Source organism: Hyperolius riggenbachi, chromosome 12 (genome assembly GCF_040937935.1).
Source record: "Hyperolius riggenbachi isolate aHypRig1 chromosome 12, aHypRig1.pri, whole genome shotgun sequence".
Classification (NCBI taxonomy): domain Eukaryota; kingdom Metazoa; phylum Chordata; class Amphibia; order Anura; family Hyperoliidae; genus Hyperolius; species Hyperolius riggenbachi.
In genome coordinates, this window is record NC_090657.1 from 219104677 (window position 1) to 219132001 (window position 27325).

Consider the following 27325-nt stretch of genomic DNA (forward strand, 5'->3'; position numbering starts at 1 on the left):
ACGAACCGAAGCTGGGTGACGTCACCGCCCTGCCTGCCAATCAGCGGCTCGCAGGGCGGGGAGCGGTCGCGCGGCGCAGAGCGGCGGGATGGAGAAGGAAGAGGAGTCGGCGGGGTTCCGCAAGGCGAGTGCTGCTTGTTGCTATGGGGAAAGGGGTGGGCATAAGGTCAAGTTCTGTCACCCATAGCAACCCGTCCTGTGACTGCAAGCAGTGCCACCTGGTTGCTATAGGTTACAACACAGGATCTCTCCTTACTGCAGTGCTGTATTGAGTGAAGCTATGGAAGGTAGAGGAGCCGTTGTTTACCTGTAGCCTAGGGAAATATAGTACCTCAAATCAATACTTACCTCAGCAATAAACTACTTTAGGCCAGTGATCTGCAAACTTGACTCTCCAGCTGTTAAGGAACTACAAGTCCCACAATGCATTGCAGGAGTCTGACAGCCACAGTCATGATTCATCAAGGCAAATGCATTGTGGGACTTGTAGTTCCTTAACAGCTGGAGAGCCAAGTTTACAGATCACTGCTTTAAAGGAATACTGTAGGGGGGTCGGGGGAAAATGAGTTGAACTTACCCCGGGCTTCTAATGCCCCCCCCCCCCCCCCACAGACATCCTGTGCCCGTGCAGCCACTCACCGATGCTCCGGCCCCGCCTCCGGTTCAATTCTGGAATTTCAGACTAAAGTCTGAAAAACACTGCGCCTGCGTTGTCGTGGCCTTGCTCCTGCTGATGCCACCAGGAGTGTACTGCGCAGGCACAGACCATACTGGGCTTGTGCTATACACTCCTGGTGACATCAGCGGGAGCGAGGACACGGCAATGCAGGCGCAGTGGTTTTCAGACTTTAAAGTCTGAAATTCCAGAAGTAAACCGCTGGGAGCATCGGTGAGTGGCTGCGCGGGCACAGGTTGTCTGCGGGAGACCATTAGAAGCCCCCAGTAAGTTCAACTCATATTCCCCCGACCCCCCCTACAGTATTCCTTTAAGGCAGGGCTGCCCAATAGGTCGATCGCGATCTACCGGTAGATCGCGACCGCCTCCTTGGTAGATCGCGGCCTCTTGGCCGCGTCTCGTTAATGTTTGTTGCGGCCAGCAGCTCGTGTTTAGCTGCTGGCCAATAAGAATGCATGCAGGCGAGGAGAGAGGGAGGAGAGAGGCGGCGCGTCCGCTGCGTCATGGCTGGGGGCGGCGGCGGGCAGCCTGTGTAATGTGCGTGTGTAACGTGCCCGGCGCCGCCCCCAGCCATGACGTAGCGGCCGCGCCGCCTCTCTCTTCGCCGCCGCTTCTCTCCTACATCCCATTGGCCTGCCAGAGTCTCTCCTCGCCGCCTCTTCTCCTCCGCCTGCAGGTACATATACCTGGCTAACCTACACTGGGGGGCCCTATACCTGGCTAACCTACACTGGGGGGCCCTATACCTGGCTAACCTACACTGGGGGGCCCTATACCTGGCTAACCTACACTGGGGGGCCCTATACCTGGCTAACCTACACTGGGGGGCCCTATACCTGGCTAACCTACACTGGGGGGCCCTATACCTGGCTAACCTACACTGAAGGGACCTATACCTGGCTAACCTACACTGGGGGGCCCTATACCTGGCTAACCTACACTGGGGGGCCCTATACCTGGCTAACCTACACTGGGGGGCCCTATACCTGGCTTACCTACACTGGGGGGCCCTATACCTGGCTAACCTACACTGGGGGCCCCTATACCTGGCTAACCTACACTGGGGGCCCCTATACCTGGCTAACCTACACTGGGGGCCCCTATACCTGGCTAACCTACACTGGGGGCCCCTATACCTGGCTAACCTACACTGGGGGCCCCTATACCTGGCTAACCTACACTGAGGGCCCCTATACCTGGCTAACCTACACTGGGGGCCCCTATACCTGGCTAACCTACACTGAGGGCCCCTATACCTGGCAAACCTACACTGAGGGCCCATTTACCTGGCAAACCTACACTGAGGGCCCATATACCTGGCAAACCTACACTGAGGGCCCATATACCTGGCTAACCTACACTGAGGGCCCATATACCTGGCTAACCTACACTGAGGGAGCACGCAACCTATGCTGCAGGCACATATACCTGGCTAACCTACGCGGGGGGGGGGGCGTGCTTAGCATTTGAGACGTTGGTAGATCTCCTGGCCTCGGCAAATTTAAAAGTAGCTCGCGAGCCGAAAAAGTGTGGGCACCCCTGCTTTAAGGGATCCAACAGGGAGACCTAACCGGGAACAGTTCTCCAATCACAGCACATGCTACAGCATGAAGCGCTGTGATTGGCTGAATACGGTGGGCGTAGTTCAGTGCAACCTATTGGAAACCTAGCAGTTTCAGAGGGTGCCGACCAACTAATCGCATTAGCAGACTTCCTATGAGGTGTGCTGATGAGTTGACTAGCACAGGTGTGATGAAAGGTATTGCAACTTATACGAATTTGCAACGTGCCATACAGCGCATGCGCGCCATCTTTTATTTATCCCGGCTGTAAGAATTTGCAACCGCCGGTGTATATTTTCCTCGGGGAGGGGGGTGGTTATAAATTGCTCGCCAAGTGAGGGGGTTATACGTCCTCTCTGGGGGGAAGGGCGGTGTTATTATTTGCCCTGGGGAGGTTTTGAGTTGTCCACCGAGGGAGGTGAAGGTTATAAGTTGCCCGTCAAGGGGGTGTTATTACTTCCCTCGGGGAAGGGGGGGGGTATTAGTTGCACACCAGAGGAGGGTTCTGTATGAAAAGTCAGGGTTAGGATGGGTTGCATTTTCTGATACTACTACATTAAAGTCAATGGTTGGGTTGCAATTTCTGATTTCCTGGACCAAACATGGCGGCATACCTATGGGTATTGGCTCCGCCCCCAATCCCGATAGGACAGATCATCTATAAATTTTCAGCGCCCGCCCCCTCCAGCCATTCTTTTTTCTGTCCTCGAATGGACAGTTTCGTCTATATAGTTGTGCTAATTTTTTTTTTTTTTTTTTTTTTTTTGTTTCCTTTTGTTTTAGGTCCTTTTTGCTTTCCCTCTTTCCCCTCATGTGGGTTACCTGTGCGGGTTCAGCCTCTCCCGCTTGGTTGGAGCGTCTCTAGCCCTTAAACAGGGCGAACGGCGACTCCAAGGTGCATGGCAACCTTCTGGCTGTGTGGTGGCTGCCCTCAGGCAAGATGGCCGCCGGACCCCTCCGCATCATGTCCTGCGCAATGCAGCGCTGGAAGTCTCGCGAGAGGCGAGATTTCGCGCTGGCAAGCGCTGATTGGCCAGGGGGAGTGTTTTTCAGGCCTCCAGGAAGTGCAGAGAGTTATGCACGCTGTTACTGGCGTGATAGCGGTGGGTAGCGTGTTTCCGCGCTGGTACCACGCTGTCAGCCCAGAAATTACTTGGGAAGCTGTTCCTTACTGTGCCCGGTCCTGGTCTGCTGGAGGCAGGTATGTAATGTTCCTTGCTCTGCAAGGTTTATTGATTGCTGAAGCTCGGTTGCTCTGTTTTTATTGATGGCTCTGTCTATCTTTCTCTTAAATAGAGAATGGAGGTTATTGAGCATGAGGAGGAGGTGGTCCCTGTCAGGTAACAGGCGGCTAAATGCAGCCTTTCTCTGACCTTATGCACCTGGTGTTTGTTGTTAAAGTTTATCCTTTGCACAGGCCCTGTGGGAAAAAGAGTGCTAGTATTCCCCATTTATAAATTATATGGTGGATGTGACAGTGGAACATTATATTATGTCTCCACAGTCCAGGGGAAGGAGGAAGTGGTCAGGCGGTCCCTAAGGAACGTCTTACCTCAACGGGGAGACAGAAGTCCCGTCCTCGATCAAGGGAACGAAGTAGAAGTCATCGCTCTCGGGACAAGAGGAGATCTTCAAGGGACTATAGATCCAGGTCCCGAAGTAGGAGACGCTACAGGGACTCATCTAGGAGAAGGCACCGGTCCAGGTCCAGGTCTTCTCGTAGACGTTCCCGTGACAGGAGGAGGAGACGGTCTTCGGAGCGCTATTCCCCTCGCAGGCAATATCGAGGAAGAGATAGGTCCCCTAGGAGGACCAGAAGAGACTGGGACATTTCCCCTGATTCTGAGCCTTTGGAACCTTTTCAGAGACCAGTTCAGAACTTGTGTTGGTCTTGCACTCAGCCGGCAATGCCAGGCAAAAGAGTTTGCGAGGTCTGTTTTGCGGAGCTGGGTAGAGAGAGAGACACAGATAACCAGCAAGTGTTAGCCTTTATCCAGCAAGCTGTGAAAGAGACTTTTCAGAATATGACTCCTCCACAACCTATGGCGGCGGCAATGCCGCAGGCGCCAGGGGAGGATGCCCTCACGCCGGGGGAAGTATCAGCAGCGGGTTTTAGTTTTGCTCTAGTACCTGCTTTCCTGACAGCTATCAGGTCGGCAATAGAGTGGCAGGATGAGGGAGGTTCAGTCCCAGAACCAGATAAATATTACCCGCACCTAGACCAACAACCGCAGGTTTTTCCATTCATGAAAGTCATAAAAGAGGTAATTCTTAAGGAATGGAGTAAGGTGGAGCAGAAGCCCTCCATGAACAACAGATTATCAAAACTGTATCCACTGGGGCAAGAGGATTGCAAACTGCTGGACGCTGCACCAGCAGTGGACGCTTCGGTGATGAGACTAACTAAACACGTGACTCTGCCCATGGAAAATGCCATTGCCTTTAAGGATCCGTCTGAAAGGAAGATTGATACGGATATTAAGAGAGCCTTTCTGAATGCGGGAGCTGCATGTAAGCCGGCTATTGCCCTAACCTCTTTAGCTAAAGCGTCTCGTGTCTGGGTGGACAACATAGAGACAGCGTTGAACTCAGGGGCAGATAAAGAGGAAATCATAAGGGCCCTGGACGAGTTAAAGCTGACGGGAGATTTCATGGGAGAGGCTGCGATTGACATAATCAGACTAGCAGCCAGGTCTATGCTGTGTAGTGTAACAGCCAGGAGAGCCTTGTGGTTGAAGCCTTGGTCGGCCGATCAGTCTTCAAAGTCAAATTGGTGCAAAATCCCATATGATGGAGCTCATTTGTTCGGCCCCGAAATGGACAATGCCATCTCAAAAGTGACAGGAGGAAAGTCGGGATTAATTCCGCAAGACAGGAAGCAGAGATCTTCCAGGCAACAAACCTCTAGGAGAGGTTTTGGCAGTAGATTTCAACAGTCAAGATCCTACAGGCCAGGCAGACAGTTTGACAGAAGCTGGAAAGGGACTCAGTCCACCTTCGGAAAGGGGATGAAGTCCAAGATCTCGTCTGATGCGCAGCAGAACCAGAAGCGCTTTTGATGGGACGTCCACTCAGGACGGCCAAGTGGGGTCCAGGCTGAGCCTCTTTTGGAAGTCCTGGGTGGGAATCGTGGAAGATTCATGGGTGTTGAATACCTTGAAGACGGGACATTCTTGGAGATTCAAAAGAACACCCCCACGCTTCAAGTTTATGCCGACAAGAGTGCCGCAACACAGGGAGAAAAATCTTGCCCTCAAAGATTACGTACGATCGTTGCTGGATCAAGGGGCAATCATCCCACTTTCAGAAAGAGAATGCCGGGCAGGAATCTTTTCTCCTCTGTTCTTGGTGGAAAAGGCATCAGGGGGTTGGAGACCAGTTCTCGATCTGAAATATTTGAACAGACACATAATGTTGAAGCACTTCAAGATGGAGTCTCTGCAATCCATCATCCCAATGATAAGTGTTGGAGACTGGATGACAACAGTGGACTTGGCAGATGCTTACCTGCATATTCCCATAAAGCCCAGCTTTCAGAAGTTCCTCAGATTCTCGGTAGAGGGGAGAGGTTATCAATTTCAGTGCCTGCCATTCGGTCTGTCGACCGCTCCACGGACATTCACCAAGGTACTTCTACCAGTCATCGCATATCTCAGGCTCCAGGGTCTGAGGATATTCCACTACCTGGACGACATTCTGCTACTCCACCAGGATCAGAAGCAGTTGATCCAACACCAGTTCAGGCTGCTTCAGCTACTGCAACACCTAGGATGGCTAGTCAACTTCAAGAAGAGCCAGCTGGTGCCGTCTCAGGACTTGGTCTTCCTGGGAGCGAGGTTTCGCACAGTCCAGAATCAAGTGTGCCTCCCCGAGCAGAAGATTACAGCACTTCGGGGAAAGATTCGAAGGGCCTTGAGTTGTCAGTCCCTGTCTGCCAGAGAGTGTTTGAGCCTGTTGGGGACTTTCTCATCTTGTATCCCAATGGTGAAATGGGCTCATTGGGCGCTCAGGGAGTTTCAGATATTCTTTCTGCATCGTTGGAACAAGAGGAACATGCTTCAGAAGTTTCATCTCCCATTGCTTGTGAAGAACTCACTTCTGTGGTGGTCCACGGAACGGAACTTGAGAAACTGTTGTCAGATTCAGACAGAGATTCCAATTGTCATCACCTCGGACGCCAGTTTGAAGGGTTGGGGTGCACACTGCAATGGGATCCGAGTGCAGGAGAGGTGGAGAACAGTGCAAAGGGGTGTACCCTCAAATCTCCTGGAGTTGAGGGCAGCCTTTTTGGCCTTGAAGGCTTTTCGTCATCTCATCTATGGAAGATCGGTCTTGTTGAGGATAGACAACATCACGGCAGTAGCCTATATCAGGAGGCAAGGAGGGACGAGGAGTCAGTCATTGCTCCAAGTATCTACTATGATAATGAATTGGGCTATGAGAAATCTGTCAGATCTTACGGCATCATACCTTCCAGGGGAAATGAATGTGTTAGCGGACCAGTTGAGCAGGAGGTTCGCAAGTCCCCACGAGTGGTCCTTGAACGAAAAGATCTTCAGGAAGATAGTCGTGATGTGGGGTCAGCCGCAGGTGGATCTATGGGCTTCCCCGCAGAACAACAAGGCTCGGAAGTTCTTTTCACTTTACCAGCATCCCACCTCAGCAGGAGTGGATTGTCTAGTCCAGAAGTGGGATTTCCTGCTAGGATATGCCTTTCCCCCAGTTCCACTGATCCCCAGATTTCTGCAGAGATTGTGCAGGGAATCATGCACGATCATTGCTATCCTGCCCTTTTGGCCGCGGAGGCCATGGTTTCCTCTGGCAATGTTCCTAAGCATAGAGGAGCCAATGAAGTTACCAGCGACTCACGACCTTCTACTTCAGGGGAACCTCCTTCATCCGGGAGTCAAAGGCCTGTGTTTAGCGGCCTGGAAATTGAGAGGCAAAAATATGCAAACATGGGATGTTCCAGTCAGGTGGTAGAGACACTCCTAAGAGCAAGAAAGCCTTCCACTAACTCAACTTACTACCGCATTTGGGAAAGATTCATTTTCTTCGCATTAGAAAACGGATTCGATAGTATGTTCCCTGAAGTTCAGAACATCCTGGACTTCCTTCAGTCAGGAGTAGAAAAGGGTCTTAGTGTGGCAGCTATCAAGGTTCAAATATCAGCACTCTCGGCTTTGACAAACCAGAAGTGGGCCTACAATCCCTTGATTGTACAGTTTGTGCAGGCAGTCTTTAAAATTCGCCCTCCAAGAAAGCCATTTTTCCCAAAGTGGGATCTGCCTATGGTGCTGGAAGTCCTCTCTTCCCCACCTTTCTTTCCGCTACAGTCTATCTCTCTGGAAGATTTGACTTTAAGAACAGTGTTCCTAACGGCTATAGCTTCTGGGAAGAGAGTGTCAGACCTCCAGGCTTTAGGTTGCTCGAGTAACCTTCTGGAATTCTTCCCGGATAGGGTAGTAGTTAGGCTAGTATTACAGTTTGTACCAAAAGTAGCGTCTGGTTTCCACATTAACCAAGAGCTTTCCTTGCCCACATTCACCTCAGAGGGGGAATGTCATCCTTTGGACGTTGGCCTATCTATTAAGTCTTATCTAGAGACTACAGCTTCATTCAGAAACTCAGATCGCTTATTTGTCAACTTCAGAGGTCCAAGAAAGGGCCTTCCTGTAACTACCCGAACGGTGGCTTCATGGCTAGTCAGAATTATTCAGAAATGTTATACTGTTAAGGGGCTGCCTGCCCCAAAGGAGGTCCATGCGCATTCTACCAGGGGCATGGCTGCTTCTTGGGCATGCTTCTCAAAAGTGTCAGTAGAATCTGTTTGTAAAGCTGCCAGTTGGTCTTCTGTGAATACGTTTTTGAGGCACTATCATGTTGATCCTGCCTCTTTGTCTTCTGTCGAGTTTGGAAGAGCTGTGTTGTCGGTGTAAATAAATACGTATATTTGGCAGCATTCCCTCCCTCAAGTGTGGTTTGTTATATCCCATAGGTATGCCGCCATGTTTGGTCCAGGAAAACGGAAAATTGAATACTTACCTTCCGTAATTTTCCTTTCCTGGATCAAACGATGGCGGCATACGAATCCCTCCCTCTTGTCCATTCGAGGACTGATTTAGACCAGAATGGCTGGAGGGGGCGGGCGCTGAAAATTTATAGATGATCTGTCCTATCGGGATTGGGGGCGGAGCCAATACCCATAGGTATGCCGCCATCGTTTGATCCAGGAAAGGAAAATTACGGAAGGTAAGTATTCAATTTTCCGTTATGTATACCCAGGGCCGGATTTACCATAATGAGTTTTGTAGGTTCATGGAGGGGGAAGTCTAAGGTGCCTGGACATCTGTGCCTATAAGCTCCTGTGATATAAATCTGGGCCTGTTGTATACCTATAAATTATTGCAACCGTTTGCAAAATCTTATAAAGTTGCAAAAATGTCAGTACACCGGCGTCTGAATAATCCAGAGTCTTCCCCCTCTGAGTTGCTGCACCAGCCCTGGGACCTCCTGAACCTTCTCGATAAGGGCTTGGTGATGGAGCGCGGCCAGAAACTTTCAGAGGGTCCTGGTGAGAAGCTGAGGTCTGAAGGAGGATGTGGGAACCCTCTGAAGGACCCAGAGGCTCCTCTCTGCCGAGGGAAATATCTGAATTTTCCCTCACGGGAGAGAGAGAGAGGGCTCTGGATCCTGTAATGCCTCTCTGTGTTGCAGGTATTCACCCAACTGGTTAAATAAGCCTCTGGTGCTCGAACACTTCTAGCGCAGGAGATTTGGGCGCAACCGGCGCCACCATAGGCCGTAAGAGGAATTACAGCTATAGTGGCGCTCAGTGAGTAACTTCGGCCCTGTCAGAAGACGGAGCTGAAGTTACTTTTAAAACACTATAATTCGGCCTCCAGCAATTATATCATTCCCCACCAGCCATGGCAGCCTGGAGGGGGAATAGTATTTAACACCGCCGGGAACTTGTGCAGCAGCAGGATCAGCCATATACCAGCTGTATCCTGCGCCCAAGTCTCCCGCGCCGATTCCTCTCGTACGCTCTGGTGCTCCTTGCAAGGCTTCAGAAGCAGTAATTCCCCCGAGCGCTCCTGAAGAAGACGAATGGCTTTGTACTGTAGATAATTATGCATGTGCAGTACAGAGTGCTTCCGAGAGTTCCCAGAGGGGGCAAATTTGAACGGGGAAAAGTGATGGACCGAGGACACCGAAAGGACAGGGAGGGTTCTATGAGAGCCAGAGCTTTCCCGCTACAGAGGCGAGTATCTGACTTGCAATGTGGCCAATCACAGCGGGGCAGGAGGACAGCTAATATACAGGGCGGACGGACAGAGCACCACAGCCAATCAGGAGGGGCATGTGCAGAGCACCGCAGCCAATCAGGAGGGGCGTGTGCAGAGCACCGCAGCCAATCAGGAGGGGCGTGTGCAGAGCACCGCAGCCAATCAGGAGGGCCGTGTGTAGAGCTCCTGATTGGCTGCGGACAGAGCACCGCAGCCAATCAGGAGCGCCCAGCTCAGAAATTGTTATTCTAGGTAGAGGGTTTTGTTCGCCCCCAAAATACTGACATTCTATTTATTTGGACTGCAGGAACTGGTCTCCAAGTTGATGCACTTGCACCTTGAGGAAGGCAAGACAAAAGGTAAACAAACAAACTGCAAGGGAGATCTCACTGTCGCTATGAAATTGTTGTTGGCATACATCAGTACTGCACAAGTCTTTCTCTCATTTGGGGCTATTTTCCACTAGGCTGCGACCCACTTCAAAAAGCAGATTGTGGCCCTTTGCTGAACGCAACAGCACTGTGATTAACGTGGAGATCACTGAGCTGTTTTTTCCCCAATAGCAAACGACGACCTGCATGTTTTTTCATTGCAGTTGCGCTTGTATACCCGAGGGTATAGTGGAAATTGAAGGCAGGGCCGGGCCGAGGCATAGGCTGGAGAGGCTCCAGCCTCAGGGCACAGTGTAAGAGGGGGCGCAGAATTCATTCAGCTGTCATTTCTGATTGTGTTTGAAGGAGAAAGAAATAAGAAAAGGGGACACATGGCAGTGACTGCAAGCCAGATAACTAGATATTAAGATGTTGGGGAGATTGTGGGCCCTGTGGCGCCTCTTAGTCTAATATCAATCAGTGTTTGATGGCTCGAGTGGCAGGGATGGAGGGGCGCACTTTGGTGTCTCAGCCTTGGGTGCTGGAGGACCTTGTCCCTGCTCTGATTGAAGGTACCGCGATTGTCCAGCGAGATTGGCATCGTGATCCCGTTAAGTAGCGGAAAAGGGCCCTTAACTTGTTAACTCAAACTGGATGTTTTTATCTATGGTAGCATTGTTTATTTTAAAACTATAGGGGATGGAACTGGAGAAATGGTGGGTTTTTTCATTTATTTTTCTTGTACTTCCCTATAAAATGCATAGTTAGTAATTACTGATAACAAGTATCACCCTCCAAAAGCTTTATTTGTAGTACAAAAAATAAACAAGCTATAGATAATTTAGGTGTGATAAATGATGATAAAGTTGTGGCCAAATGAATGGGAGGAGCACTGATGGGGAAAATGGCTCTTGGCAGAATGGGTAAAATAGCCTGTGGGGTTAATGATATAAATGATCTTTCCATTTTATATCTGCAGCTGGCTCAGAATTTCCGTTTCTGACAGTGAGCACTAATTGCTCTTTGCAACAATGGTAACTTTATAAGCAGTTCTCCTGCTATTTTATCTCACCTTTGCCTATTTTCCACTCCAACAGCCAATCGTGTGAAAGGACCTGTCTCCGCTCGTCCGCTTTTCTGTGCATTTTCTGCACAGGAAAACTGCAACCAATGTCAATCAATGGGCTACTTCACACTTGAATGCGTTTTTCACATGCAGAGAAACAATTGACCCCAATGCAAAACTGTCAGACCAGTCATGCTGAAAAACTGATGAGTGGAGACAGGCCCAAAGATTGGTTAGTTTGTAAAAAAAACAAAAAAACAAATTTCATGCCTGTTTTTTTTTTTTTTTTTTTTTTCATTGAAAGCAACTTGTGTAAGTGGTCTGTAATTTTCCTGCTGCCCCCTTCTGGCCAGGTAATGCTATGTCACATCTCCTGGCTTTCCGCATTGCAGCCAGGCTGGAAGGAGGCACAGCATGACATTTCTTCATACTTCTCCTTCTGCCCAAAATCACCTTTCATGAGGCATCTGTATAACCTCTTCTCTGGTTCTTGGGCTTTCACAATTCAGTATTCTGTATTTTGGATGCATTATCAATGTGTGTTCATGTAGGTACATTACTGACCTCTAGAGCCCTGATGCTGTGGACACACAGTAGATGAAACTTGGCTGAGGCAGCAGATAATGACTGCCTCTGCAGAGAATCCAGCATGTCTACAGCAGTTCCATTGGCCTTCCTCCACCTCACAGAGCAACAGAACGGTTTGTTCGCCTTCCTCTGGATCAACAGGGATATGTGAGGGAGCAGGCTGGTGTTGTACTTTGTACTGGTTGAACTCGATGGACGTATGTCTTTTTTCAACCAAAATAACTATGTAACGCGTTGCTAGCCTGCAGGCTAGCGATGGGTCTGTACAGGATTGAGTTCTGATCTCTGCCTTGTGTATGTGTATGAGGCGTGAGACTCCCCCAGGTGCTAAGGCGGCTGGAAAGACCCTCCATATCATATCACATGACAGTGTTATCACAGTTTTTTACAACTGTAAAGCAATAAATCCCTTACAGCTTGATTCTTATTATGGTGTGATATATCTGTTAAGGCGGCCATACATTAGGCAGTGGCCACCAGATCGACCATCAGATAGATTCCAATCTGATCGGGGAGGGATCTATTAAAGTGCACCTGAACTCTTGCACGGGACAAAAAGGAAAGCATAGAGAAATGCACCCTGTATGTATTTAGAGAGTTTAGCCTGTTTAAAGAGACACTGAAGTGTCTTTTTTTAACCTTATTATTATTCAGCCAGCTTCAGCGGTAAATTCCAAGTGGACTTGCCGCATTCACGCAGCAAAACGAGTTATTTATGCCTAAGAAATAGCCCAGAAAAGTTCCAGGGCTGGCAGATCTTCCTTCCTGGTAGAAGCAGAGCCGTGCGCAGTAGCTCCGCCTCCTCTCCAGTCAATTTCCGCCTCTACCCGCCCCTCTGTCTTCTTTCACTGAGAGGGGCGGGGAGAGGCGGAGATAGACTGGAGAGGAGGCAGAGCTACAGCGCAAAGCTCTGCCTCCCCCGGGCTGCAAAATGTACAACTTGCAAAGTCTTAGAACTTTGCTGTCCTTTTTTGGGGCATAAATCACTCGTTCTGCCGCGGGAATGCGGCGAATCCGCTTGGAATTTACTGCTCAAGCAGACTGAATAATAAAATCAGGTAAAAAAAAAAAGACACTTCAGTGTCTCTTTAATTCCCCTCATCTGTGATTTATCACAAGTGTAATTCGACCTCTCAGCTGTGTCAGCTCAGGAAACTGGGCTCCTTCTACAGAGCAGCTAATTTGTAAACACAGGATATTAACCCTATGTCTGCTTCCATGAAAGCAGGAAGTAGACACACTGCAGATGTATTGCAGGATTTCTATCAGCTGTAACAAAGAAATGTTTTTCTATAAAAGGGTATTTCTTTAACGTTTATCCGCTTTAACTGCCTAAAGTGCATGAACACTGACTGGTTCCCTTTAAAGTGGACCTAAACTCTTTCACAGGTTTGAAGGAAACCGAGAAATACACCCTGTATGTATTTAGAGAGTTTAACCTGTCTTATTCCCCCTCATCTGTGACTAATCACCACTGTAATTTGATTCCTCGGCTGTGTCAGCTGACTGCCATGGCAGAGAGGCTAATTTGAAAGCACAGGATGATAATAACCGTATGCCTGATTCCATGAAGGCAGGAAGTAGACACACTGCAGATTTATTACAAGATTTCTGTCAGCTGTAACAAAGAAATGTTTTTGTTTAGGGCTCTTCTCCACTAGCGGCTATTGCTATGCTGAATCGCAAATCGCTAGTGATTTTTAAATCGCTGCGGTTTGCCTAACAACATAGGAATCGCGGTAGGTAATTTCCACTACCGCGATTCTTTTTTTACTTAAGCGCGATCATGCTGCAGAGCGATTATTTTTTTTTTTTTTATTTGTAACTTTGCTGAATCGCAATTGTTAGTGTTTAGCGCGAACACTAGCGATTGCTAGTGGAAAAGGGCCCTAAAAGAGACTCAGAGATGAGTCATGCTGCTGTTTGTTTTACTTACCCTTATCCAGCCCCATAAGCATGGGTGTGTCCCTTACCGTCATCCTTAGTGTCTCCGTTAAGCTGCAATCTTCTCCGCTAAGCGGCTCAGTGACGTCAGCAGGGGGCCTTCTGCACATGCGCGGACCCCCTACGCAAGCGCAGAAGACCCCGGCTGGCATCATTGAGTCAGACTGAGCCGCGTAGCGGGGGTTGATTGCGGCTGAACGGAGGATTCAGTGAGGACTGCGGGAGGTCGGACACATCCGTGCTTATGGGGCTGGAGAAAGCCCCGGGTAAGTAAAAAAAACAGCAGTATGACTCATCTGTTATTTATTTCAAGTGTATTTGTTTTAACTGCCTACTCACTGCAGACATCTTTCCAATAGATTTTAGCATGAAATCTATTGGAAATTGTCTTGGCTCTGCCCAACAACCCCCCTCCATGTAATGTGTTCACCCTCCTAAACCAACCCCCGGGCCCATGGTGAGTGTTGCATGCTAATCTGTCACACTGGCCCACCTCCTGGCCTTCTGTGCTCTAAATTGCCACTGCAAGCATCTGTACTACCTGACACCGCCATATGTAGTGATGGCATGACGGGAGCCTGCGCCACTAGTGGGGAGGGGAGAGACTGACCAGTGGATTTGGCTGATATCGCTCAGAACAATCCATTAGGTGTCCATGTTGCGGCATCGACTTCTGGAAGATATGATCATTATGATCTAAATGACTGGATAACGATACCGGAAATCAGGTCATGTATGGGCACCTTCAGAGCTTGGGGAAATTTAGACGCATTCCTTTCTTATGGTAAACATAACATAAAAATGCCTGTCCTTGCATAGAGTTCTCTGATTGTGCTTTTTCTTTTTAAGTCAGCGCAGACGCCTTGCTGGTGGTCGCAGAGCTGCTGAGAGTGTTTGTTCAAGGTAAGACGAACCTCCACCTGTTCTTCTCCAGGGAACGAAACAGCTAAAAAAGCGCAATAAAAATGGGTGCCCAAATCCATCTCCAGCAGTGACAGTGTAGTTCTTACAGAATGCATGACTACTCTCTGCCACCCCGTTCACACTGCATGCGTTTCCAGCCGCGTTTTGGAAACGCGTGCAGGTGGCCGACACGCACGACATCAGACAGTGCATAGAGTGCACTGTCTGATGTTCACACTGCATGCGTTCCGGTCCGGGAACGCATGCTGCACGCATTTTTTGCAGAAATGCGTGGCTGTGCCATTCACTTTTCAGTGATGGGATCAGCCACGCAACGCACACAAACGCGGATGGCGTGCATTCGCATGCGTTGCGTTCCGCACGCATGGCCATCCGCGTTTGTGATGTGAACGGGGCCTAAGTGGCGCAGTTGTACAATGAATTAGATTTCTCAGTTAAAGTGAACCTTAAGCCGACAAAAAAGAAATGAGTTTTACTCACCTGGGGCTTCCCTCAGCCCCCTGCAGCTGATCGGTGCCCTCGCCGTGTCCCTCCGAATCTCCTGTCACCGCCAGCGGCTACTTCTGCTTTCGCCGTCACCGGCCATCAGGCTGAGAACGCGAGTGATTCTTCGCGTTCCCAGCCACAATATCTCCCCCTATGCTGTTATTGCGGCCTTCCTTGCCGCAATAGCAGTATAGGGGGTGCTATTGTAGCTGGGAACGCGAAGAACCATTCACGTTCCCAGCCTGACGGCCGGTGACGGTGAAACCGGAAGTAGCCGCCGGCGGGGACAGGAGGATCGGAGGGACAGCCCCAGGTTCATTTTTTTTTTTTTTTTTGTCGGCTTAAGTGTCACTATAAAGTTGACACTCTGAAGCAGGTGTATGTCACCCTCTACTCCCTAATAGTGATGCTCATGTCTAGGAGAACTCATGGAGAAGCATGTGATTTGTTTGATCAGCTGATAGATTTGCAAAGATCTGATTTGCTGTGATCACATCCTGCTTTACCACATGACCATGACTAGCAAATCAGAGACGTGCATATCTATCACCTGACCAGACTGATCACATGCTTCTCCATGACCATCCCTATTCCCTGACCAGAGATCCAGAACAGGTGTGAGGCCCAGTGCACACCAAAAACCTCTAACAGATCTGCAAAACGCTAGAGGTTTTTGAAGCAGATTTTCAGAGCAATTCTAGGCATGTTTAAAGACGTTTTCTAAACATGCCTAGCGTTTTTTGGAGCGTTTTTGTGTAGCAGATTACAAATATTGTTACAGTAAAGCTGTTACTGAACAGCTACTGTAAAAAAAAAAAAAAAAAACGCATGGAAAACCACTCTGATCTAGCGTTTTTCAGAGCGGTTTTCCACTTTCCTATACTTTGACATTTAGGCAGAAATGCCTCAGAAATCTAAAAAATGCTGCAGCCCCCGAGTTTGCGTTTGTGGAAAAAACGACCTGCTCTGGTGTGCACCAGCCTATTCACTTTCATTAGCCAAGCAGTTTTCCCCCTGGAAGCGTTTTAAAAACCGCTCTGGTGTGCACCAGCCCTGTCACAGATGGCTCCTGAGCTATGACTATAAATGTTCTTCTTCCGCTCGATCCACTAGCGATACTTCCTGGGCTCCCCTTATGAATTCAGCCCATGGGTCTCCATGCACACTGCAGGGGTCCACTATACAGTGCAGAGGTCTGCAGTACCAGTGCTTCCAGTGCAGACTCAAGCTTTCCGGAGCATCCATGGGTTGCCCAACCCTTCCTCCCCAATCTTCCATCGAGAGAGAGATCGGTGGATGGCGAGCTGCTATAGCAGTGTGCCACATTCTAGAGGAATGTGGCCCAATCCTAGGAAAGTTTGTGCACCCCGGGTACAGGTTCATACACATTACTACGTCTAAAAGAATAGAAGTTCTCTAGTTCTAACTATCCTATATCCTTATATAATAGATGGTAAACTCTTCCATCTTCTGCATCCCTTCTCTGTAGCCTAATAAAGTGTAAGCTCTTTCACCATCTGTATCCCCGCCCTATACTGTTATAGTCCACTCAGTTTCCATTGGTTTCAAGTTGTGTCGTGTAATATTTCCGTTCCCCCACATTTCTGTAGAGCTGTGGAGAGGGTAAACTTGCTATCACTTAAAGTGAACCTGAAAAAAAAAAAGTAAACTTATGTGATAATGAATTGTATGTCGAGTATGGATAATAAATAAAACATTAGTAGCAGATCATTTATTTTAAAGGATACCCGAGATGACATGTGACATGATGATAGACATGTGTATGTACAGTGCCTAGCACACAAATAACTAGGCTGTGTTCCTTTTTTTCTTTCTCTGCCTGAAAGAGTTAAATATCAGGTATGTAAGTGGAAGGATGTGTATACCGCTACACTCCGGCAATGGACAGAGCTGGACCTGGGCGGCCTGAGCCAAAGGGTAAGCTGGAAGAAGAAAGGAGTAGGTCTGCTTCAATGTCTCAAAAGTTTAATCAGGACTTATCCCATACAGATAGACATGCACAATCCTGACATGTTTCGGACCTAGTATGGTCCTTAATCATAGCAACATAACACAGCAAAAAGACACAGTTTAAAAAGGGTGTAAGCTGGGAGGAGACCGGACGGACCCACCCAAAGGGGAGGAACCAATCGATACCCCCTCTCTATTGCTAATCTTCCATAAAAGTAATATCATAACGATATGAATATACAAAAAACTGTGTATATATAGGAGCTTACTTGGAAAATATAAAAAGTATAAAAACAGCAAGATAACAGTAGTCTTAGGAGCAAAAACAATGTAAAAACACTACATCCCCCCCCCCCCCGTATACATTATCAGATCGGGATCTGTCAGCTGGTTGATCTAATGACAAATCGACCAGTGTATGGCTACCTTAAGGCGCTCCCCCGAAGAGCCAATGCCCGCAACTATGGGCCTACCCTCTGGGGGAGCGCCCGGCTTGCTTTGTTTGTAGTGTTTTTACATTGTTTTTGCTCCTAAGACTAATGTTATCTTGCTGTTTTTATACTTTTTATATTTTCCAAGTAAGCTCCTATATATACACAGTTTTTGTTTATTCATATTGTTATGATATTACTTTTATGGAAGATTAGCAATAGAGAGGGGGTATCGATTGGTCCCTCCCCTTTGGGTGGGTCCGGCCGTCTCCTCCCAGCTTAGACCCTTTTTAAACTGTATCTTTTTGCTGTGTTATGTTGCTATGATTAACCTCCCTGGCGGTCTATTAAGATCGCCAGGGCGGCTGCGGGAGGGGTTTTTTTTAATTGAAAAAAAACTGTTTCATGCAGCCAACTGAAAGTTGGCTGCATGAAAGCCCACTAGAGGGCGCTCCGGAAGCGTCATTCTGATCGCCTCCGGCGCCCAGAATAAACAAGGAAGGCTGCAATGAGCTTACATCGTCGCCATAGCGACGAGCGGAGTGACGTCATGGACGTCAGCCGACGTCCTGACGTCAGCCGCCTCCGATCCAGCCCTTAGCGCTGGCCGGAACTTTTGTTCCAGCTGCGCAGGGCTCGGGCGGCTGGGGGGACCTTCTTTCGCCGCTGCTCGCGGCGGATTGCCGCAGAGCGGCGGCGATCAGGCAGCACACACGGCTGGCAAAGTGCCGGCTGCGTGTGCTGCTTTTTATTTCACGGAAATCGGCCCAGCAGGGCCTGAGCGGCGACCTCCGGCGGTGATGGACGTGTATAGTCGTCCATACCGCTGAGGAGGTTAAGGACCATACTAGGTCTATTTGAATGGGATAAGTCCTGATTAAACTTTTGAGACATTGAAGCGGACCTACTCCTTTCTTCTTTCAGGTATGTAAGTGGCAGTTCCTGTCTGAGTCAGGACTGGGTAAGACTACAGTGGGACCCTCACTGATAAGAAATTCCAACTATAAAACACTTTCCTAGCAGAAAATGGCTTCTGAGAGCAGGAAAGAGATAAAAGGGTCAATAGTTCATAGATTTTTAGCTCTGACATACTTCAATGAATGTGTCATTGAGTAAAAACAATAAAACAGTAAAAACTTAAAAGTAGATTTAAATATAAAATAAAGTGTGGAATATTTTAAGTCATTTTTTTTTCCAGTAACCTCCAGGACAGGTCCACCATGAGACGACATAGGCTCCTCCCAGGAACAGCAAACGTCCAAATTGAGTACTCTATACATTTTAACTGACACCCCCATTCGCCAGTTGACGTTTCCTGTTCCAGGGAACAAGAGTGCTCGCTCGCCGGTCCGTCAGGCCAGGTGTGCCAGGGACTGTGTTGGCGGCGTATGGTGGACCTGCCTGGAGAGGATAAAAACAAGGAACACCAAGAGCCCCAATAGTGTAATATGTACTGGTAAATGGTTACTAGATAGAGTAAATATTAATACTCACAAACCAGGGTTACCATTAGGCAACCACTGTAAAGGCAGGTGGGGAGATTTTCCTGACCCCACTCAGGGATAAGAAGTCGCTCTCTGTAGATGAGAAAAAGGAGTTCAACCCTCCACCCAGGGTGGACTCAATATTATGCAGGAGAACAGAGGCGCCAAAAGGATAAAAGGAAGCTAAATGAGCTTAAAAACCAAATTCTTGGTAAATAGAGGAGGTAGTGGTGGACTTACCTCCTCCAAGTAGACACACGACGACTGTAGTAAACACAGTCAATATATTTTATTTATGAACTCCAAATATGCAACGCGTTTCGCAGGTTTGATCCCGCTTCATCAGGCAATAACAACGGAGCAATAGCATATGTGGTCAGTAGAAGAGCCAGGCACCTCTGTCTGGCTCTTCTACTGCCTGGCTCTTCTACTGACCACATATGCTATTGCTCCGTTGTTATTGCCTGATGAAGCGGGATCAAACCTGCGCAACGCGTTGCATATTTGGAGTTCATAAATAAAATATATTGACTGTGTTTACTACAGTCGTTGTGTGTCTACTTGGAGGAGGTAAGTCCACCACTACCTCCTCTATTTACCAAGAATTTGGTTTTTAAGCTCATTTAGCTTCCTTTTATCCTTTTGGCGCCTCTGTTCTCCTGCCTGGAGAGGATGGCTGTTTACCTTCTCCAGACGCTGTCCCGGCTACCCTTGGTGTGGTGGATCCAGGTTGAAGCGTGCGGCGTCCATGATTCCCCGCATGGCTGAGGCCGTTTGGCGCACCGGAAGTGATGAAATGGGCAGTCCTGAGCCTCCGGAAGGTTGGCTGGATGTTGCCTATAATGGCGGCGTACTTCCGCCCTTACGTAACGTCACTTCCGGTCGCGTGGGTGAAGAGACGCCGGAAACCCGCATGGATAGGCCATTTCGTTTGGAGAGTGGAGCGGGATGGACGCTAAGCAGGAACCAGGAAAGGTAAGATCGGCGGAGGCTTGATGACCTTTATGGTATGAGCCGTACGCCTTAAGCCGCGTTTATGCCGAGGTCTGTCTTTGTAACATAGTACTTTCAGCAGCAAGTATAGTCGCCTGCTTGGCGTCTTTTCTGAGGTCTGTTTACGTTTGACTATGACATATTGCTAGAAGAGTACTTTAACCACCCTGGCGTTCTATTGATTGCGCCAGGGTGGCTGCGCAGCACTATTTTTTTTATTTATTTTTTTGTTAAATCATGTAGCTAGCCTAGCGCTAGCTACATGATAGCCGCTGAGCAGCGGTATCCCCCCGCCCCTTCGGCGATCAGAGCAAACAGGAAATGCCGTTCAGAACGGGATTTCCTGTTTGGTTTCCCCCGTCGCCATGGCGACGATTGTGATGACGTGTTGACGTCAGAGGGAGTCCCGATCCACCCCTCAGCGCTGCCTGGCACCGATTGGCCAGGCTGCGCAGGGGTCTCGGGGGGGGGGGCGTGGCCTGTTACGTGGCGGATCAGCGGCGAGCGGCGTTTAAAAAATTTGAGAAAATCAGCCCAGCAGGGCCAGAGAAAGCCACCGCGACGGTAATGGACGAGCTGAGCTCGTCATTACCGCTAAGGTGGTTAATCTAGCGTCTGTCTGAGTTCTGTCTGATTATTACCCCTTATCTATAAGTGTCTTATCCTCTGTATGCATGTTATATGTACAGCCACTGTATATACATAGCTATATGTAATACGTTATATGTGTATAGGTATTTATGTATACGGGCTGGTATACAGTATTATGGAAGGATTATATCATATTATGTATGTTGGATGTGTTCCAGTATATAGATATTTATATAGATACTTATATAGGATTGATGGATTCCCTATGTTTACAATATCAGTCTCTGTTATATCTGATATAATGTTACAGATCCTCAATAATGCATATAGTTTAGTAGGTTTATTTCAAACTAGGCAATGATTGATGCTCTTGTCTGGGTGTTGGTTTTATTTCTCACTTCATGACAAAGGTTCACCTGGGTGTCCTTTTTACTATCACAGGACTATAGAGGACGCTGTCTTTTTTGATATGTTTTATTATGGGGCACAGACTCTACTGACCCTTCAAGGACAAGAAGGCGGATCCTGCTCTGTGATACTAAACTTGCCCATACTTATACTAGACAATTCTGTCAACCCTGTCTAGTTAAATTTATTCAGGAACAGTCAGTGGGGTTACAGGAAGAAATTAGATCAGCTATGAAACAGGAAATGGCTGATACAAATAAATCCTTTAAAGAGTAACTGTTAGGCTACAAAAGCTCATTTAAACCTCTATTCTCCTGTGTTAAACAGTTTAGAAGGAAGCCAAAAAGGCAATACTGAAGTTAAAAATCTCTCTTACTTTTGTTGTTGGCTGAATAGCAATCCTCTTTATTCCCAAGCTCCTAAGGAGGCCGCATAACAGATACTGCAGAGCATGCTGGAAGGGTTTTTTTTTCTCCACTGCATAGGGAGTGCAGGGAGGTCCTCCCCTTCATTTCCCTATCCCGCCCTAAGGCTGCTTTCACAGTGGAACGTTACAGGCTCATGTTACAGCAGCCTGTAGCAGCCCAACTCACAGCACTGAAAAATCAATGTGCTGTTCTCAGTGCACACGTTGCATTAGAGTATACTGCACGAGTCCGCTATATACTGCACGAGTCCGCTATTGTTCCTAGCCACATGGCTAATTAATATTCACTGCACAGTAGTGTTGTCCGGATCATGAACGATGCGGGACGATCGCCTGCACCCCCCCACCTGACAGCATGATCGCCAGCCAGACAATATGATGGAGCAAAAAAACAGGAGGATCTAGAAAAAAAAATAGTAAGGTTACCAGAAGCAGTCCTGAGGTCACTAGATTGGTGGTTGACAGAAAAAGTTCTCACAGAGGGCAGACTATGGAGTTGTTCCACACAGAGAGTGATTACCACAGACGCGAGCCTACTCGGATGGGGGGCACATTTAGAGGGAAACGTGCTTCAGGGTCTTTGGCCAAGAACAGTGGGGGATCAGTCCTCAAATTACAGAGAACTAAGAGCAATAAGGGAATCTCTGATACAGTCGTTACACCTAGTGAAAGAACATGTCCAGATCAGGACAGACAACACCACAGCAGTGGCATACATAAGGGTGGAACAAGATCAAGGAAGCTTCTAGATCTGTCCATGGAAATATTGATGTTAGCAGAGGAAAATCTATCATTATCAGCGATTCATCTGAAGGGATCCCTAAACAACATGGCGGACTTTTTAAGCAGACACAGACTGTCCAATGCAGAGCTGGAGATATCAAACAAGATATTCAGAATCTTAGTCAAGTAGTCGGGTCGCGAAGGAAACACAAAATGCAAAAGATTTTACTCCCTGAATCCCAGGGAGGGAGCAGAAGCAGTGGATGCACTCAGCCAAAATTGGATATTCAAGAAAGCCTATGCATTCCTTCCGATTCAATGAATACCTCGGGTATTACAGAAACTAATACAGTCAAGAACTACGGTAATCATGATAACCCCAGACTGGCCACGAAGAAGTTGGTATCCAATATTTCTAAAAATGAGACTGGACGGTCCATGGAGACTTCCAAAGAAGGAGTCAGTAGTTCGGGGGTCAGGAAAGGGGTTAGGCTGCATACCAAATCTAAATCTATCTGCTTGGCTTCTGAGAGGTTTCCTCTAAGGAAGAGGGGCCTTTCAGAAAGAGTTATTACTACATTATTAGACTGTAGAAAGAAAGTAACTCGTAAAATATTGGAAGCCTTTTAATATGTGGCAAGAGCACTCAGGATCTTCAGGAGATACTATTCCTATGGTATTAGAGTTCCTACAGGATGGAATGGAGAATAATATAGCTCTCGGTACCTTGAAAGTTCAGGTGGCTGCTTTATCAAACTTTTTGAATGTAAGGTTAGCAGAGGACCCCATTATCATTTTGTAGGTCTATAGAAAGAAAGAAACCAATGATAGCTAAGATAATTCCCAGTTGGAATTTATCTTTAGTATTGGGTGTGTTGAAAAAGGAACCTTTCGAACCACTACCAGACATTTCCTTGAAATTATTAACAATGAAGACAATATTTTTAATAGCCATTACATCACCCAGAAGAGTGAGTGAACTGGGGCTCTATGTTGTGATGAACCTTTCTGTATTTTCTTCAAAGATAAAGTAATTCTGAAAACGTGTGAAGAATTCCTACCGAAAGTGTCTACAAAGTTTCACAGATCTCAGGAAATTGTGTTACCTTCTTATAACGCGGAACCATCATTGGATGTCAAAAGATGCTTGATAACTTATTTGGAATCAGTGGCAGATATTAAAAGATCTATAGCTTTATTTATAAATACTACAGGTGCTTCTAAGAGCATGAAGATGTCTAAAAGAACAATAGCAAAATGGATAAAACCATGCATAGAAGAAGCTTATAAGTTGACAGGTTCTAACCTATCAGGTACAGTGAGGGCTTCTACTAGGGCAGCAGCCACTTCATCGGCTTACAGAGCAGGTGCTACGCCGGAAGAAATTTGTAGAGCGGCTACTTGGACAAGCCTTGGCACCTTCTCAAGACATTACAGGGTGAATCTGATGTCTGCAAGACAAGTCTTTTGGAAGAAAAGTTCCGCAGGCAGCTAACCTACCCTAAAATGGTAAGATTCTTGCTGATCTTCTCATGGTGGACCTGTCCTGGAGGTTACTAGAAAAACCCTATGTTACTTACCTGGTAGCTACATTTTTGGTAACCTCCAGGACAGGTCCGTAACCCACCCTAATAAAATGTTATATGTTGTATATATAATAATAATAATGGTGGTGACACCCTTTTATTGTATACCTAAACAGTCCTTGTATTGTACTGGCGAATGGGGTGTCAGTTAAAATTTATAGAGTACTCAATTTGGATGTTTCCTGTTCCTGGGAGGAGCCTATGTCGTCTCATGGTGGACCTGTCCTAGAGGTTACCAAAAATGGTAGTTACCAGGTAACTAACATAGGGTTTTTGGAGAAGGAAGATAGATACAATTGTTTATTTCATTAGTTTATTTTCACCTTCGGTGTCCTTTAAGTTTTATAGCTTTATTTTGTCTCAGAATGACTGCCGGAGTTGACGTTTAGAATCCACACTTGGCTTTTTAAGCTGTAAAACAAAGCAGAAATAATGACATTGAACTTGCCTTACCTGCAGTAAAGCCTTATCTCAAACTGTCTCTCATTGTTTCTTGGCTGTTTAAGCTTTTATTTGCTCTTCAGAAAACCAGACTAGGAAAAGCTCTTAAGCTCAGAGAAGCTCTTTTGCATAGATAACCAATCTAGTTTTTAACTCTTCCTGTATTGGAAAACAGAAATGGACTTTGCATAATGTGTTAGTAGGGCTAGTATCATGTGTTAAACTCATCACGGCACTTCAGCTTCACACTAATAAATTTTAATTTGCGTTTCGCAGAGGCAGCGGCCCGTGCTGCTCGTCAGGCAAAGTCGGAGGATTTGGAGGTGGTGGATGTGGAACATGTGGAGAAGATCCTCCCCCAGCTGGTGAGATGTCTCCCATCATCCACATTCTGTTCAGCTGGTTCTGTTTCTCTGATTCTCATCCTCTTCCTCTCTCTCCAGTTACTGGACTTCTAGGTGAGATCCCCGAGAGACAGTCTACCTGAAGCTGCTTCCACCAGCAAACAAGACAGAAGCCGGGGCACACTGCCTCTCGTCTTTACCACCATGAAGACTGCTGCCCACTCTGCTACGGGCAGCTTATGTTTACTTCTATGCAAACGTCACATAAATGTTACAATGTCTACAGCTTACAGTAAGGATCTTTCCATAACGGATTCTCCCTCTCCTGCTTGGGAGCTTCCATCTTGCTGGGAATGTCAGCACTGTGCACACATCAGGAAGAATTCAAAACTTTTTGTTTTTTACTTTCTGGACACGGGGACTTGAAAGAATTTTCAAGCTTGTAAAAGTAATATCTACTTCCTTCTATGTTTTGTTGGATTTAATGTAAACAGTAGATAGTCACAATTCTGCATAAAAAGTTGGCTAATGTTGATCTGGACTTCTGTACATTCTGTCTGTTTTTTTGTTTTTCTCGATGTAGTTGTACTTTAAGCGGATCCAAGATTAAAAACTAACTATAACAAGTAACTTGTCTATATATCTTATCTAAAGTTTGCAGCTAGATTTACACAGCAAATCTAGCTGCAAACAGCTTCAACAGTTTATGATTATTTATTCATGTGATACAATGAGGGCAGCCATGTTCTGTTTGTCACATTACACACATGTAAGCGGATAGCATCTCCAGCCCTCAGCCTGTGCCAAATTCAGTCCCCTCTCCTCCCCTCTGCCTCTGAAATATCTGGCTAGTAACTTCCTCCTCCTGCCCAGACTGAGCTCCCATAAGCCCTTGCTACAGTGCCAAGGCACAAAAGGAGCTGTGGGCGAGGCTTGTTTAGTTTATAGGAAATTAATGTATTAAAACAAAACAAAAAAAGTATTTGGCTTGAGGAATGCCCTATATACCTATATGTAAGGAACACTATTATGCAATGAGTAAAAGTTTATCGCGGATCCACATTAAAGTGAACGATCGCCCTAACTGGACATGTGTTCTTGTTGGATACTAGAGAGTTGTGACACTGTATTGTATTGAGGTATTGAGAGGACATGAGTTTGTATAGCCCAGGCTCTGGCCCCACGCAGCCTGGGCTCCGTAATTTGCCTATCCCAGCCTGCATGGGTGACAAAGGGTTAAAGAGGCTCGGTATGGGGGACCCCACATTGGGGGCATGAGTAAGGACGCTCTCTTGTGTGATTTCCCTGATGTGACATACAGAACAGTCCCTGGTATCTGGCACCGGTGGGGATCGCGTGATGCTGGATACATGTGCTTGCCGGTTGCATGAGCCTAAAATGCACAAAACCTCCCCCCCAAATACGTACCCAGCCTCCAGCTATGTCTAGCAGCCTTTCTGAATGTCCTAGCGGCTTTCAGGCTTCCCCTGTGCACAGAAGCTGGCGTGATACGTTGACTCGCCGAAAGCAGCTAGGTGATTCAGAAAGGCTGCTAGACAGAGCTGGAGGCTTGGTAAGTATTTAACCACTTAGCCTGCCCTGCTGCAGCTGAGCCGGGTGCGCTCCCGCCACCTTTGGTTAGCCCGGAGATCAATGAATGGGAACACAGTTCCCATTCATTGATCTATGTTTCCATATGAAAAACCGACAGCTTCTCTGAAAAGCCGCAATTTTTCTGAGTTTCACGCCATCCCTTCAGTTCCTGTAAGCGAGAGCTCTCGCTTACAGGATGAAAAACAAAAAAAATGACTGTGACCAAATAGTAAAACTACATCTACATACATTTTTTTTTTTTAAATATACACAGTCAATTACATTTAAAATGATCTGTTTACCTCCCCACTCCAAAAAACCCCAAATAAAATTAAAAAGTTACCTAAGGCTCTGAACTATTTTAATATGCATGTCAAGAGAGTATATTACTATAATTTTTTTAAATCATAAGCTTGTAAATGGTGATGGACGCAAATTGAAAAAAATTGCACCTTTATTTCCAAATAAAATATTGACTCCATACATTGTTATAGGGACATAATTTAAATGGTGTAATAACCGAGACAGATGATCAAATAAAAGACGTGGGTTTTAGTTATGGTAGCATGTATTATTTTAAATCTATAATGGCTGAAAACTGAGAAATAATGATTTTTTTTCAATTTTTTTATCTTAATATTCCCGTTAAAATGCATTTAGAAAAAGTAATCCTTAGCAAAATGTACCACCCAAAGAAAGCCTAATTGGTGGCAGAAAAAACAAGATATAGATCAATTCATTGTGATAAGTAGTGATAAAGTTATTGGCGAATGAATGGGAGGTGAAAGTTGCTCGAATGCATAAAGTGAAACTATGCTGAAGGCTGAAGTGGTTAAAAAGCCTCTAAACCAGCCAAAAGCAAAATCCCTGAGACTTCCAGTTGCCTGAGTTCCGGATAACGGGGACTTTGCTGTAGTATGCTGGGTACACACGGTACAATTTTGTGTGCGATTTTCTGACCTGATCGGTTTTTTCCGCTCGATTCTCTTATTTTAGCTTGTTTTTCTTATCTTTTTCTATTCACTTCTATGAAAAATCGAGCACAGATCGGGAGTAATATCGGACATGAGGAATTTTATCAATAGCTTCCATCTATCGCACGAAAAATCATACTGTGTGTACCCAGCATAAGCTTTCCACCTGAAACATTTCCCACACTCTGGACATGAATTAAGACGCTAATATGTTTGGCTCCTCTGATGCCTACGAAGATCACCTGTCCAACTGAAACATTTCCCACACTCAGAACGCAAATAAGGACGCTCTTATGATGTCTAAGAAGATCACTTTTCTGACTGCAACATTTCCCACACCAATATTTTTCTTGATTTAACTTTTTAATGGTCACATCACAGTTAAATAAAAAGCCTCTTTAACCCCTTAAAGGGGAACTTCAGCCTAAACAAACATACTGTCATCAAGTTACA

General features: G+C 46.8%; 1 protein-coding gene across 1 annotated transcript; it reads left to right on the forward strand.

Annotated features, from left to right (window-relative positions):
* Window positions 1–17: 17 nt before the first annotated feature.
* On the forward strand, window positions 18–24935 carry CENPX (centromere protein X). The gene is made up of 5 exons (XM_068263649.1): window positions 18–124; window positions 9835–9886; window positions 14346–14399; window positions 24238–24326; window positions 24405–24935. Exons 1-5 carry the CDS (start codon window positions 89–91, stop codon window positions 24417–24419), a joined length of 246 nt encoding a protein of 81 aa, XP_068119750.1. The 5' UTR covers window positions 18–88; the 3' UTR covers window positions 24420–24935.
* Window positions 24936–27325: the final 2390 nt, after the last annotated feature.

Coding starts and splice junctions, on each gene's coding strand:
- CENPX (XM_068263649.1), top strand. CDS start 89: ATGGAGAAGGAAGAGGAGTCGGCGGGGTTCCGCAAG. Junction 125..9,834: donor AGTCGGCGGGGTTCCGCAAG/GCGAGTGCTGCT, acceptor TTTGGACTGCAG/GAACTGGTCTCCAAGTTGAT. Junction 14,400..24,237: donor GCTGAGAGTGTTTGTTCAAG/GTAAGACGAACC, acceptor TGCGTTTCGCAG/AGGCAGCGGCCCGTGCTGCT.